The 16584-nt window shown below is 40.8% G+C and overlaps 1 protein-coding gene across 2 annotated transcripts in view; it reads right to left on the bottom strand.

Annotated features, from left to right (window-relative positions):
* USP3 (ubiquitin specific peptidase 3) overlaps positions 1-5664 on the bottom strand; it is a 103267-nt gene extending 97603 nt beyond the window's left edge. Inside the window, exon 1 of one of the 2 annotated variants that reach the window (XM_074234357.1) lies at positions 5356-5664. In XM_074234357.1, coding sequence (XP_074090458.1) covers positions 5356-5446 — 91 coding nt within the window. In that variant the 5' untranslated portion in view covers positions 5447-5664. Of the gene's footprint in view, positions 1-4500; positions 4894-5355 lie in introns of those variants that run through there. The other variant, XM_074234358.1, reaches the window with a different exon arrangement.
* Between the last annotated feature and the right edge of the window lie 10920 nt (positions 5665-16584).

Here is a 16584-nt window from a genome sequence, read left to right as displayed (position 1 = left end):
GTACTCATGACTCCAAGGCTGGTGCTCTATCCACTCTGTGCCACCTAGCCACCCCTCTAACCAGTTTTCAAAAGATTTTTTTTAAAGCAACAGAAACAGAGGCCAAAGTACCTACTGTTGTTGAGTTGTTTCAGTTGTATCTGACTCTTTCTGACCCATTTGGGATTTTCTTGGCAAAGATATTGGAATAGTTTGTCATGTCCCTCTCTATTTTCTTATAATACTAAGGAACTGAGACAAATGGGGTACAGTGAGTTGCCACAAGGTCACTTGACTAGTCACAGAGCTAGTAAGTGTCTGAAGCCAAATTTTAACTCATAAAAAGGAATCTTCCTGATTCCAAGTACAGTGCTCTATCTACTAAACCACCCAGCTGCCCTGGAACCTATGTCTTCTTTGAAGAAGAAATGGGACATGATTAACAAAACTAAAAATATTCTTTTAATATCAAGCTACCAGACAATACTTGAATTTTATTTTTAAAATTCTCATACGAAGTAGCTTTCCAGAAATCATCCCATCTAATTTTCTTTGTCTCCAATCATTTATAATTTTTGCATATTTATCTACCTAGCCCCATAAACTCACTTCATATTGCTGCATTTAATAATGTATCAAATTTGAAAAAAAAAACACATGATTTTACCAGGTTCAAAAGGAATACATTTCATACAAATGCCTGTAAAGGGAATAATCTATTACATTCCTTTTATGCCCATTACTTATGCCTATCCTTTCAGCTCCAGGCATGTGGTGTTAACAGCTTTGCAGATGGTCACATGCTCAGTGGCAAGTCAAAGAATTCTATTTACTTTACTCTTGTATTGGCAGTATCATCCCAGGAGGAAAGATGGGGGAAATATTTTGTGAAGAATTAATTTCTTGGGACAGCTAGGTGGTGCAGTGGATAGAGCACCAGCTCTGGAGTCAGGAGCACCTGAGTTCAAATCCGGCCTCAGACACTTAATAATTACCTAGCTGTGTGGCCTTGGGCAAGTCACTTAACCCCATTGCCTTGCAAAAACTTTAAAAAAAAAGATTTCTTTTGTAATTACTTGCAGCATAATGTCAATTCCAGAGGCAATGATTATGAACAGACTCAGAATCAGTCCATGTCACAACTAGCTGGGTGACCTTGAATAAGTCATTCAACTTCTCTGAAGTCCAGTTTTTTCATTAGTTCAAGTGTAACTATAATACCCAAAGTGGAAAGACTTGGAATAGAGGACCTCTTTACTGCCTGAGGAATCACAGGCAAATCACTTCCTCTATCTTTCCTGATCAGAAGATTTCTCAATATCCCTCCTAAATCCCATGACGCTATTATGTAAGGCATTATTATTCCACCCAAAGAGTAGCATCCTCAACATAAATCTGATTGGCTTAAAATCAGAGCAAGACAGTGACAACTTGTCATCTATGATGCATAAATAACTAATCCTACCCTTTGGGATAGCAAGAAAGAAAAAAAATTCTTCCCTGCCCTCTGGAAGACTGGAAAACAGATGCTTTTCAACAATTAAGTATTAAAATCTGAGGGGAAAATATAACAAAATAATTATTCCATCTAGGTGATTTTCATATCTAACAATATAAATTTATTCTTGCTGCCATCAAAATAGTTGGTATCGTTTCTTCACATGAATCCTGAGTGTTCATTTTCAACACAAGCCACCAAAAATTTTACTGAATCTTAAGAATGATTAAAAGATACCCCAAATCTAAAGTTCAAAGAGGATTAAAAAAAACCCAAGTGTGCTATATCACCTCTTCTAACATTCTTCTTAAAAGTTACCTCTGTCAGGATACTTTAAAGTTCCCTTGGTTTTAACAATCTTCATGATTTATACATTTCAAAAGCTTTGCAAGCTTCTATCAAGATATTATTGATCCTAGCTACCCGTGTCTGAACCCTGAATAGTTCTCAGGGGCAGATGTCTGATAAAAAGAAATTAAGTGTCTGTCAAATGACAAAAAGAAAAAATACAATAATTACAGTTGAGTACAGTGTTGTACAGAATGCACAAAAATGAATAACACTTTATTTTGAAATATACACCATAAAGATCTTTACTATTACTATCATTCAATCCAGAATTCAACATAAAGTAGGTGTAGGGCTCCATTTAAACTCTGAGAGGACATTTTTGTTAGGTAGCTTCCTTTATTAGACACTTCTGTTATGTGAAGGGAAATAAAAAAACTGGAATAACATTATGTCTTATTGTTCCCATTCTAAAAAAGGATTTTCTTTTTAAAAGGCATAATTAGAAACTCATCTAGCAATGGGTACCTCAAAGGCATCAGGCACCATGCACTCTATTCTCTTACTCTGAAAGCTTATAAATCAGAGCAATCCAAGATTAGTTATGTATGACTTCATTATCAAGATCTAACCATCTTAAAATTATGGGATGGTTAAAAATCCTATGATTCTGTGACACAATAATTTACTGAATTTAATTTTTAGTGTAATTAGTAGTCACTGAAACAGGCAGGATCTTGTTAAAACAATTAAGATCAAACCAGAGCACCACTCCAGGTATGAACAACTAAAACATGGGATGTTGAGATGGGAAGTCAATGTAAAATATGCCTTAATTCATTATCATAAAGTAGAATCGCCCTTATCAAGTATGAGGAGCCATTTTTAAGGACAAAATATTTCATGGATTCCCCATTCAAAATTCACTGTTTATATACTTTTCCTGGACAAAAAAATTTGATTATTTCCAATTAATTTGTTTTTAAACATAACAGCTACAGAACACATTTGGAAATGAATATATATATATATATATATACACATATACATATATATATAAATGCATATTTTTACAGTACTGCTATTTAGTCTAGAGTTGATTTGTTTACTTTATGGATTTTCACAGCCCTAATAAAAAATTCAGGGGCCCAATGGTTAAGAAGCATTCAAATAGGAAAAAAAAGATTCTCAAGTAATAACTTGCCATGTTGGGTCAACAGATCCAAGTAACCAGCAACACCATTAACAATTTTTAAAGAGAATGGAAGCAAGACCTGAGGCAAGATATAAAGATTCTATCCTACCTAATGGCCAGAAATTACCCTTACCACTAAATGGTTTGCCAAATATTACAAGTTTATTCTTGTTTCAGCAAATAAAGTTATACAACCTAAGTACAGTACTTCCTTTTGATTTTACTAAATTTCTCAAAAAAAAAGCTTTATTTTTCTTTACCCCTTTCCTATAACAAATTGAAATCTGACTGGTGGAGATGCAACTGACTCTCCCTATGGCATTATCTGTTCACTTTCATAATATTTTCCTTTTTTTTCAGACTGAATATGTTTAAAGTATATTATCTTAACACTTTGGTATGATTTTTTTTGAAAAAAGGATAACAGGTGTGGAAATTCCATCACCTTGGTTAACAACTAGTTTAGTAAAGATTAAAATTGAAAATTTTCCTAATCCTCAGGTTTGAATTTCCAAATTGGCAGGGGGATGTGGGAAACAAAGGGCTGGGTTTGGTGTCATTAAGACCTGAGTTTGAATCCTGCCTCAGACATTCACTGTGTACCCCAGAGCTAGTAAATTACTTTATCTCTCAGTGGGCCTCAATTTCCTCATTTGTAAATTGAGAGGGCTGGACCTTCTAGTTCTATAAAACACAGGCTTAATCTATAGATTTTAAGGCTAAATTTACAAATAGTAAATAATTTACTTCCACATGTTCCTTTTTGCAAAAGAAGTGCAACATCCAACTGTAAAATAAACTAACCTGCAATTTTGTAAATTGAGAGGGCTGGGCTCAAGGACCTTCTAGTTCTACAAAACACAGGCTTAATCTATAGATTTTAAGGCTAACTTTACAAATAGAAAATAGTTTGTTTTCCATGTGTTCTCTTTTGCAAAATAAGTGCAACATCCAACTGTAAAATAAACTAACCTGTAATTTTGTAAATTGAGAGGGCTGGGCTCAAGGACCTTCTAGTTCTATAAAACACAGGCTTAATCTATAGATTTTAAGGCTAAATTTACAAATAGTAAATAATTTATTTCCACATGTTCCTTTTTGCAAAAGAAGTGCAACATCCAACTGTAAAATAAACTAACCTGTAATTTTGTAAATTGAGAGGGCTGGGCTCAAGGACCTTCTAGTTCTATAAAACACAGGCTTAATCTATAGATTTTAAGACTAAATTTACAAATAGTAAATGATTTATTTCCACATGTTCCTTTTTGCAAAAGAAGTGCAACATCCAACTGTAAAATAACTGTAAAATAAACTAATTTTTGTAAATTGAGAGGGCTGGGCTCAAGGACCTTCTAGTTCTATAAAACACAGGCTTAATCTATAGATTTTAAGGCTAACTTTACAAATAGAAAAATAGTTTGTTTCCATGTGTTCTCTTTTGCAAAAGAACTGCAACATCCAACTGTAAAATAAACTAACCTGTAATTTTTGCTGAGGAAAACAAAAATCTCCTTCAACAAAGGCAAGTATAATAGCATACCTCTGCTCCAACAAACTGCAGGTTTCAGGCCAGCCATAGTTTCCTTATATGATGGATTTTTCTTTGTGCATTTTTTTAAAGAAGGCAAATCCACATTTCAAAAATCTTTGTTTTGACAAGAAATAAAAAAAAAACTTTGTAAAGGATTCTACGTCCCCTCTAATCCTGTCTCCAGTCTGAAATAAGAAAATTAATCAGACTGTCATTTTTTCCTAACAACACGCTCCCTAGAGTTTTTAATCTTAAATCCGTAGGGTTTTTTTTTAATGCAAACAACTACGTAGAATGTGTTCGATGGCACACAAAGGCAGAGGCGGCATCAGCAGTGCCCTCTACCAGGAAGTGCCCAGAGCAGCTCCGATGGTGCCGACGGAGACAATGAGGGGGTGCTGCCGCCCAGAAGCCGGCGCCCCGGCCGCGCCGCGGCTCGCCCCCCGGAAGGCGGACGCCCCCGACCTCGGCCGCGCTCCGGGAGCGGGCGAGCAGAGGCCGCGGCGTGCCGCCTCCCGGGCCGGCTCCTCCTCGCAACTTCCCGGCCCCCAACTTCACCAACAATGACTCAGGCGGCTCCCGGCCGCCCCCGCCGGGCTGCGGGGTCCCCCCGCCCCGCGCCCCCGCCCGAGGGGCCGAGACAAAGCCGGGCGCGGGGCGGCGCACGTGCGGGCACAAAGGGGGGGCCGCGGCCACGCGCGCCCCGACAGCCGCCCCCCGGGCCGGGGCAGCGCCTCCCCCCGGCCGGCCGGAACAAAGGAGGCCCGGCCCGGCCCGGCTCCCCGCGCCCACGCAGCCCCGCGCCCCGCGGGCCAGGCCCGGCCGAGCCGCGGCCTCGGGTGAAGGGCGGCGGGCGGCACTCACCGCTGCAGCACCAGGACGACGGGGAGCCGTTGGGGAACTTGGCCGAGTCCGGGGCGATGCAGACGCTGGAGCCGAGGTGAGGGCACTCCATGGCCGGGCGGGGGGCCGGCGGCGGCTCCGGGCTCGGCGCTCTCCCGGCCGGGCGCTGCGCAGGCGGCGGCGGCGGTTGCGTCCCACAGCCCTCCGCGGCGAAGACAACTGCGCGGTCCGCACGCCGGGTTTTCTCACGTGCCCCGCCGGGCCTTCCCGGCAGCCCGTTCCGCAGGACGGGAGGCTCCGAGCTCCGGATTGCGCGAACCGCTCCCGCGGGGGCGGGGGCGGGGGCTGACGGCGGGGCGGGCGGGGGGGGCCTCCCCCGTCCCGCCCGGCCCCGCCCCGGCGCACGGCGGAGCGCGGGGGGGCGGAGCCTGGGAAAGTGCGTCCGGAAAGTTAGGCCGGCGGCGGCGGGGGCGGCCGGGGCCGCGGGCCCTGCGGCCCTGCCTGAGAAGCCTCCGCGCGGGACGGCGTCGGGCCCGCGCCGCTGCCCGCGGGCCCTGCGGCCCTGCCTGAGAAGCCTCCGCGCGGGACGGCGTCGGGCCCGCGCCGCTGCCCGCGGGCCCTGCGGCCCTGCCTGAGAAGCCTCCGCGCGGGACGGCGTCGGGCCCGCGCCGCTGCCCGCCGCGCCCCGGCCCCTCCTGCCTCGCGGCCTTCTCCCCTCGTCCCTCCCCGCCGAGGCGAGGCCGGACGGGGCCTCCCCGAGCCGGCCGCGGGCGTTGCCCACCTCCTGCTTACTTTTTCTTAATTTCGAGTTTTACGATTCCCCCCAAGACAGTCTGCCAGTCGTTACATTGTGTCCGTGTGTCCGCCGATCCTGAGTGTGATGGAAGGAATCACATCCTCAAGGAAGAAACAAAGTATCAGAGAGCAAGATTACATAACAAGTTTTTCTAAATTAAAGGGAACAGTCTTTGTTCCAACTCCACAGTTCTTTCTCTGGATACAGATGGCATTCTCCATCGCAGAGAGCCCCAAATTGTCCCCGATTGTTGCACCGATGGGATGAGCCGGTCCGTCAGGGTCGATGTTGGTGTACAGTATTCTGGCTCTGCTCATCTCGCTCATCCTGCTTTACTTTTTTCTTTTTTTGGAGATTTTTTTTTTAGGTTTTTGCAAGGCAAACGGGGTGAAGTGGCTTGCCCAAGGCCACACAGCTAGGTCATTATTAAGTGTCTGAGAACGGATTTGAACCCAGGGACTCCTGACTCCAGGGCCGGTGCTTTATCCACTGCGCCACCTAGCCGTCCCCATCCTGCTTACTTTTAAGCCCATTCTAAAGTCCTACCTTCTACAGGAAGTTTCCTGTTCCCCCTTAATTCAAGCACCTTCCCCTTGTAATTTATTTTCAAATTCATCCCGACTATATCTTTATATATATATACATATATATATATATATGTATATATATGTATATATGTATATATATATTTATATATATATATACACACATATATATATGTATATGCATATACATATATATATAGTACTATCTTCCCCTTTAGAAAGTGAGCTTCCAGAGAGTTGGGATTGTTTTTGCCCTTCTTTGCCCTACTAATATATAGTAGGTACTATATAAAAGTTTAGTGATTGAAGATCAGAATTTGAAGGGGCCTAGGAATCTTTTTTTTTTGTTTCACAGAGGATGGGATATCTGTCAAAGATGGTACCTTACCTGCAAACCAGTTTTATCCAAAAATCTCACCATTTGAGCCTCTGATCATAAAAGTGGATAATAGATGGATGATCTATTGAGATACATATTATGCTGATTGCTCATTATAACTCATTACTGCCCTGGGAAAAAGGCACATCCTTGAATCTGTCACCAGGAACACTCTTCTGGAAAGATGTGATCTAGAGCATTAATCCAGAAGCAGCATTTAGAGATTCTCAGGATCCTCAAATGGAAAAGGGGATGGACAAAGCATCTTACACATTTTTTCTGATTCAACTGGATCAGATTTGCCACAATTCTTAGACCCACCAGTCTTGGTTATGAACTTAGTTTATCCCAGGTTCTATTATTATTCACCTATCTTCTTGGAAATAAATAAAAAAGATTCTCTTTGTTTTATCTTTAGATAGTAACAGTTGCTGAAGGCTGTGCTAGATTCTGGTTAACAGAGACAGAAAATAAAATACCTCACCTTGAAGGTCTTATAATCCATCAAAGGGCTAAACTACCAAAATGAGCAGAAGAGATTGAATTCCAGTTCTGTTCCTTATGACCTCTAGGACCTTGGGCAACTCATTCTTTCTGGTCTTGTTTCCTCATCTGTGGGCCCTTCCAAGTACAAACTCTGTGAGATTAAGTTCACTATAAATTGACAGGGTCAATGTTAAAGAGGTGGCATGATTTGGACCATGATGGATGGTGGTAGAATGTGAATTTGTTGGAAAAGAAGGGATAGGGTATGGGGAAGGGAAGGGCCCTTAAAAGGAATATGAATGAGAGCCATCTAGTAACTCTGGTTTCAGTTACAATAATAGTAATGATGACATTTTAGATGGATCTGTGGTTTACAAAATGCTTTCTTCACAGAATTTCCAAGGGTAAGTTAGGCAGCTCAGTGCTCACTAATTGCAGGTGAAAACACAGGCCCAGAGAAATGACTTGCTTGTGGTCAAATGGTCAATTTAAAAGTATTTATTAATCATTTACTATACCAAGCACTGTGATAGAAGAAATGGCATTAGAGCTAAGATTTGATGGTAATGGGAATTCTCTCTGGCACAAATAAGGAGGGAATGGCATGGACAACCTATACAGAGAGAGAGAGAGAGAGAGAGAGAAAAGGAACTTTTTGTGAATAACAGCAAGAAGACTGGTTTAACTGGGCAGTAGAATGCTCAAAGAAGAGCCATGAGTAATATGCTAGAAAGTATACTAGAGAAGGGTTAGAAAAGGCTTTAAATGCTCAGTAGAAGAGTTTGTATTTTTGAGGACCAGGACAATGTGAAAACAGCCAGTAGAACTTATTGGACAGGAGAATGACATGGTTAGAAATGGACAGATTGGAAAAAAAAAACTTGAGGCATGGAAACCAATTAAACAAGTGGTGGGAAAAATTCAAAGCTGCGTACACTTTCTAGGCCAAGTCAAATTCTCTAAGGGAATCATTGAAAGGGGTCATCAAAGTAGGAAGCTAATCCCATGAGGGCTTTCCTTGGACAGTGCCAGAAATGTAGCTACTGAATAAATAGTACATTTAAAAAAAAAAACATTTCTGACTCAAATTCAGGGCTCATTGTAAACATAAGATTAATACATGAAGCTAGGAGCAGAGCTGATGAAAAGGGAGAGGGTGGAGGACTGGGTTGGTCGTTTTACTGACTGATGTTGCAATTCTTTGGGTAAAAGGAGAAGAGGAAGAAAGGACAGGAAATGATTAACTAGAAGAGGGCTGTCTAGTAGTTAGAGTTGAGAATCTCCTTGGGGCCACTGTTCCTAACTGCTATTGACCTCTGAGCTGTGACTTCATTCTGTTCCCCACCCCACTTTGACTTGTTTTATGCTCCTTTCCTCTCTCCCAGTCCCTGATGAACATACTGTGTGGTGCCGATTCCTTTGCCCCCTCTCTCCTGCCCCTCCCCTCATGTTCCTTGAATTCTAAGACTTAACCAAATCTTCTCAATAATTTGCCAGATTTTTATCTGCTTGTCAGAGGAAGTCATGGTTGTGTGGTAATAATGACAGAAAGTACAGAGGGGGGGAAAAGGAGAGTGGAAAAAAGTAATACAATATTTGATCTTTGATGTCAAAGTAGTATTCCCAAATCAAGCTCCTCAAAGAGAGCTCTCATGTACTCTGAATTACTATTTCATCTTATTTTCCCCCAATAGGTTCACAGAATTTCAGAATTGGAAAGGACCTCAAAAGACACAAAGTCTGAATTATACTTGAATTCTACACTGTACCCCCTAACAAGAGGTCATCTAGTCTTTGCATGAAGATTTCTAATGAGTAAAAACCCCCTACTTCCATAATTAACCCATTCTACTCTAGGATAGCACTTGTTAGGAAAAAACAAAACTCACCTCTTTACAGTTTCCACCAATTTGCCCTCTGGGACCAAGCAGAACTAGTCTAATCTTTCCTTATAAGTGCCCTTTTCCTCTTTCCCCCTTCCCTCATGGCTGTTCTAGGTAAGTGGTTCCTTCATATGGTAAGAACTCAAGCCATCTTAACATACAGCTTGCCCTCTCTTCCAGATCTTCTCCAGCTTAATCAACATCTTTTTTTCTAAATTGGTGCCTGAGACCCAGGTCTTCTACAAAAGAATTCCCTTTCCTGTAATGCTGTGAACCCAAGGTAAGTCTAGAGAAAGCAAGAATTCTGAAAGGAGGAACCGTGAAAGAGAACAACTTCCAGGAACGTGGCAGAAATGAGGAAGGTGAGGCAGCTGCAACAGCCAGAGGCCACGCAAGAGTCCTGGCCAGAAGTGTCTGAGGCTAACTGGAAGCAATAGAATGGCCTAAACCCCAGAAAAGGGGCAGTGGGCAACTCTTAAGGAATTGGAGGGGAGGGCTAGGAATCCAGGAGCACCAGGTTCACTGGAATGTCCCTGGGTGGTGAGTCTCTTGATAGGCTCTGTGACTCAAACCATAGAGGAAGTGGTGGAAATGATGAGATGTTCCACATAAGGGCTAATACTTGTAATCATTCCCTCATGCCTTATAATAAAGTTGCTTTAAGTTTGGGTGCCTTGGTAGCCTCTGTTGCTTGCAGAAAGCAAACTGAAAAGTCTTAGGGGAGAGAGAAAATGAGCCAAATTCAGATGTTCTCACATATGATTGGGTTGGGAGGGTTGGAGGTGCCATAGAGAGTAATAATTATTGAGAAATCTTCAAGATTGAACTCGGGTCCTTGAAAATCAGAGCTGCTTTCCCAATGATATACGTAAGTACATCTACATATTCTCCTACAAGAATAGAAGTTCCTTGAGGAGACAGTGGATGTGCCTCAATAATTATTTTTAATCATCTTTAAGCACAATGTTTTATCCATTTCAGGATGCCATTTGTTGAGGATGTTGAATGCATGTTACTTTGCATAACATTCATTTGATGGTGAATCCTGAGCATTGCTTTGTGACATCTCTTCCATTGGATTTTTATTTACCTGTTCTGTGTTCGCAGAATCATCTATTTAGAGCCAGAAGGGACTAAGCTCTGGACTAAGCTTGTCCATTCCCTTCATTTTATACAAGAGGAAAATGAGATCCCCATATGATCTACTAGTAAGTAGAAGAATCAGGAATTGAATCCAGAGCCTCTGACTCTAATTGCAGCTTGCTTCCTTTTGGTGTCTTGTTTTACCAAATGAGTTATAAAATCCTAGAAGTTGGGAACCAGATTTATACATCTTGGTATTCCCCCTTGATACTAGAGTAATGCTTTATAGTAATAGATTAAATATCAAATTTTGATTGATTGTGTCTCTGAAAAGCAGGAAGAAAAGAGAATCTTGTGCCTCCTCACCCCCCCTCCAAAAAAAAAAAATCTTTACAGAGAGATTACACATTGTCACAAGAACAGTTTAGAGTTGCATTAAAAGAATTTATTAGAACCATGGGTGAGCAAATGTGTAAAACTAGAGGTAAGCCAGGCAGTAGTACTCTGGGAAATCCTTTTTTTCAGCCAGTAATTCAGCCACATTTAATCCAGTGTTCACTTTGTGGTTCTTGGTCCAAATCCCTTGGCCCCGAGAATTGCTTGCAAACATCACAGTGCTCTCTGGTGGTAAGGAGTCAACCTCAAACTAAGCATAATGAAACTACGTAGCAGAAATGATTGACTCATCATGCCTGGGGGAAGAGTCTTGGAACACATAGCCTATCATTTAAAACCGTGGAGAAGGAGGAGAAGAGGAAAGATTGTAGGATACAAGACCTTGGCAGGGGTTGCTGGGCTTTGTCTGTTTGTTTTAGTGGTTGGGTTGCACCGGTTGAGAGGGAAGGAATATGCATTTTAAACAAACTCAAAAAAGTGGGCCTTCTCTCCTAAAGCATTTTAAGAACTAGGAGTAAACCCTGTGTAGTAGATGGGGTGGAAAGAAGGGTAATGATGAAAAAGGGAGGCCTGGAGTTTTCTACTTTTCTCTCTGTTCTCCGTGGTTTGCAGTGTGCAGCCTCAAGATTCCATTTCTTTAAGGGTTTGACCTTGTTCAGACTGAAGGGGAAACTGAGTCATAGCAATCTAAATTTATATAAGATTAATTGGTGTTGTAAGTTAGTTTAATAATTGAGAACAACAATAAGAAATCTCTTCTCCACAGAGAAGCTAACTGGAAAACATTCAGTTTTGGCTCTTGACCCTGTACTTGCTAGGTAATCAAGCAATATTCCTCTAAGGGTGCCAGGCACTATCCTGACTGCTGGGGAAGCAAAGACAAGAAATAAAATAATTCTTACCAGAATGAAAACATTCTAGCAGGAGGGACAACAAGGAAGCATTTATCATGCCTCCTTATTTTTTAAATGTCTACTGAATCCAGTCACAGAGCAGATTGCTCAGTCTATATTACTGGAGATGTCTGAAAGGCCTAACAGGCTTGAGTGACTCTCCTGTATCTGGTCTAAGTTTTCTCTACCTTCAGCCAGTGCTGGAAACAGATGAAACCAACTCCAACTTCTTCCTTTTCAGTGGTCAGTATTTACATCCCCAAATCCTTAATGACTTTGGGGATTTGCTTTGAATTCCCAGATGTCTGAGAGCCTTGGCCTCATTTATTAGAAAAGACCCTACACTTAGAGCAATCCCTCTTCTCTCTTTTAACATGGCCTCCTTACTTGTTAATCCAGAATCCAATTAGAGTAATCAGGTGGTGGTGGTAGTTTTTACAGGGCTGTACAATAATACCTGAAGAGTATAGGAGCCAAGTAACAATCTTGGAATGACTAATGAATTATCAAAGAAATAATCCATTATGCTTAGTAGAAAGGTTTTTTTTTTTATTTTTTAAGTCTCATGGCACTTTCACATAAATTATCTCATTTGATCCTAATGGCAATTCTATGAGGTTGGTAGAATAGGTATTATTTCCCTATTTTGCTGACTGAAAAACCAGTAGCTCAGAAAATTTTTGAAAGGCAGTGTTATATAGTGACAAGAACACCAAACTGATGCCTTTGCTGACTTTGAACAGGTTCTTTATCCAGGTCATAGGCATATATGGATTTAGGACTGAAAGTGCCCTTAAAGATTATGGTAGTACAATGGATAGAGAACCTAATGTCAGGAAGATCCGAGTTTAAAACTGGTCTCAGATACTTATTAACTTGTGAGCCTGTGTAAGTCACTTAACACTGTTTGCCACATTCCTCATCTATCAAATGAACTGGAGAAGGAAATGACAACCCTTTCCAGTATCTTTGCCAAGAAAACCCCAGATAGGGGGTCAGACACAACTGAAAACAGCTGAACAATGAAAAGGCATACTTGGTGTTACTTCCTACTCCCTGGTCATCATCTCACTAACTACCTTGTTGGGACTTTCTAGAGCAATATCCTTACCCCACTTCAGATTCTGGAACTATAGTCAAATTCATTCTACCTTTACTCCTTGAAAGGATGTCATTCTAATCACTTCTAACTCCACACAACATCCCTGTAACTTCCCAAATCAAAGTACCTGGCCACCACTCTCTTCTAGAGCTTGTCTCCATGTGTTAAGATGTAAGCTCCTTGAGGGCAGGAACTGTCCTTGCTTTTGAATTTTATCCTCAGATCATAGTATTTTGCTTACCACATAGTAAGACAATAAATGATTTTTTTTTTTAGGGTTTTTGGTTTTTGGCTTTCTATGCCAGGGAAAAGAGGCTGGATTGAACCAGGGCCCTCCTGTCTCCAGGGCTGGTGCTCTATCTACTGCACTACCTAGCAGCCCCTATAAATGATTTATTTTGTTCATCTATTCATTATAGATTAGAGTTGGGAGGAATGGTAGAGGTCATCTAGACTCTCATTCTACGGATGAGGAAACTGACTTCCAAAAAAGGTTAAGTGACTTGGCCAGAACTTGAACTGAGCTTCTCTAACTCCAAACATCTCATTTTACATATAAAGAAACTGAGGCCCAGAGATTAAGTAAATTGTCCAAATCATGCAATTACTAAATAACCTAATTAGGATTCAAACCCAGGTCCTCTGATTCATATCTAATAGGAGGAGTTTGAATAAGATAACTTCTAGCTCTCTTCCAGCCCCAAGAACTTACTATTCTTTGAGTCTCTGACAGCTCTAAGTTTACTAAATGAATAAGTTGTGGGATAGTTAAAACTGAAACCTAGGTCTCCTGAGTTCCCAGATATGCTTTAGACCATCAGTCTCATCTATGAGAAGCCACACTGATTAGTCAAAAGAGTTGCCTTCAAGTCCCATTTCTGTTTATGCAAAGCACTTTGTTGTATGAATATGCTGTTTTGGGAAGGATCTGACTATGGGCTCCTCTAATTGGAACTACACCAGGGAACTGTTATGTTTATTCCCAAGACTTTTACCTGTTTTCTAAGTTTCCCTCATGACTCAACTCCATGGAGTTCAGAGTATGTTAAAGAAGCAGGCACTAGTAAGTAGTTATATAAGTTGAGTAAGAAGTTATGACAACATGTCTCACCTGGAACTAAGTTTTACATGATTGCACTCATATAAACTATATCAAATTGCTTATTATCTTAGGGATGGGGGGAAAAGAAGGAAGAAAAGGAGAAAGGAGGGAGAAAATTTGGAACTCAAAATTTTATATGAAAATGCATGTTAAAAATTGTTTTTACATGTAATTGGAAAAAATAAAATACTATTTAAAAGAAGCTATGTCAATAGCAGCAACAAAAGAGAAGAAAGGAAGTAAGTGCTTCAGAACTTGGTACTTGGGAAGTTTCATGAACCATCTTAGTCCCTGAGTCAATATGATTCCCTAGCCCAGAAGTGTAGCATTCAACCCCAGAACATCCTTCTTCCTTTCTACCACAGTAGCAACCTTTACCAAATAAACAAATTCTTACTTCCTCTTCATTCCAGTCTCTACATACCTTAGACCTCTAAAAAGTACATTTTCTAGCTTTTATTTAGGGATAGGGATTGGACTTGTTATTTCATTGGTATAGGAAAATCCCTGAATGAAGAAGCTCCCTTCACCAGTGCAGGCTGGCACCCTCTCCACAATTTAGGGCCTATATACTGGGCCTATCCTCCTTCTGGCATAAATGAACTATATGACCCTGGGCATGTCCCTTAATTCTTTAGTGCTCTTGGTGACTCTCTAATGCTTTGCAGAGAAGGAGCTAACCTATGTTGCTAGAGAGAATTTTCTTACCTGAGAGATTTCTATACCAGTGCTTTCATAGGACCCTGTTCTATCCTTATCTCTATATTAAATCAAAATTAAAGTGACAAGAAACTACTCATTCGCCAAACTGTATCTATCAGCTCTGACTACAGACTTCATTAGCTTCCTTTATGTCTCAATTACCTGAGAGGAAACCTTACCCAATTTCTCTTCATGTACCTTACCTCCGTTAATGATTTCTTATTTATCCTGCTTGCTTTGTATATATTTGTTTGCATTTTGTCTCCCCCATTAGACTGCAAGCTCCCTTGAGGGCAGGACTATCTTTTGCCTCTTTTTGTACCCTACCCTCTCCTTAACATGGTTCCTGGTACATATTGGGCACTTAATAATTTTTATTTAGATTGAATATTGCATCAACTTCTAAACCATTCTTTTAAACTATAGCTCCCCAGACTTAGTTTGGTCTATCATAATTTTAATCTTGGAACCTAATTGAACTCAACCAAATTATAGCTCATTGGCTCATTTCATTTACCCAGGTTTAGACTTAGACTTTAAGAAGCCTGACTGCGATATGGGTAAGGACTCTTTTTTTTTTTTTAGTTTTTTAGTATTTTATTTTTTATTTAAGGCAATAAGGTTAAGTGACTTGCCCAAGGTCATACAGCTAGGCAATTATTAAGTGTCTGAGGTTAGATTTGAACTCAGTTCCTCCCGACTCTAGGGTAGTGCTCCATTCCCTGCACCACCTAGCTGCCCCCTAGGATAGGGACTTTTCATTTTTTATGTCATGGATTCCTTTGGAGTTTAATAAAGTCCTTGGATCCTTTCTTAGAGTAATGTTGCTTTTTAAAAAAAAAATAAGCCATCATAAATTAAAGTAAATATTGAACTTCAGTTAGAGAGTAGTGAATATAAATGCAGGTATAATTTTTTCCCATTCTAGACCCTTGGAGATCTATGGACCACATGCTAAGAAACTCTGTCCCAGAGGGACTTGTGAGGTCTAGGGGAATTTTTGTAAAATAATGGGTTGTTTTGCCAAGCTTTTAAAAGGCCAATAGGAAGTGCCAACAGGTAAGAAAAATACCACCTGGATGTTGTAGAACAAAGAACAACCAGACTGTGGATTTACCCTCACCTTATTTGGTGTCTTTAACAAAGATCATCCTGAAGATAAGAGGAATAGATTTTTATCCCTGTATATTAGGCAAACTTTTATGTGAGGCCAGAAGTTCATGAGAACTGTATTGCAAAGGGAAAACTTCAAAAAAGGCACCAATTACCCTGTTTAATGCAGGATTGTAAATGAGTCAGATTATGCATATCTCTGAGGAAGAGTTGCTCTTGGGTAGATAACTATATTTTCTATGATCTCTATTAGGACTTTTATTACTTTCTTTGACCTATAAAATCATTTTCCTCCTTGAATTTTTGTATTTTAGGCTTTCAAGTGGAACTGGTGACAACATACTGATTAATATCATATACTGAAGTTCTCAGATTTTCTGGATAGGGATAAGAAGGTGAGAAATCTCTTACAGTGGCCTGGGGCCCTTCATATTATATAAAAGCCTTTAGCACAAGGAGTGTTTGGCAGTTTTGTGCTATCTGCATCATCAGATAAACTATCTAGAGGCTTCCTTCACTCTCCCCAAAGTGGGGGAGGAGATAAAAAGAAATTTAACTTGTAATTAAAGTCTAAACTTTAGACTCTAAACCATAGCAGGATGGAGAACCCAACTTGGAGGAAGAAAGACATTCTTATTTTTACTTCAAAACACTTAACCACCCTGAGCCTTGATTTCCTCATATGTAAATTGGCTAGACAAAGAGAACTGAGTTGAATTTAGAAGAATACAAATCATTCCCCAATTGATAAATGGTCAAGGGATATAAAC

Source organism: Macrotis lagotis, chromosome 4 (assembly GCF_037893015.1).
Source record: "Macrotis lagotis isolate mMagLag1 chromosome 4, bilby.v1.9.chrom.fasta, whole genome shotgun sequence".
NCBI lineage: Eukaryota > Metazoa > Chordata > Mammalia > Peramelemorphia > Peramelidae > Macrotis > Macrotis lagotis.
This window is presented reverse-complemented; position numbering and strand designations above follow the sequence as displayed.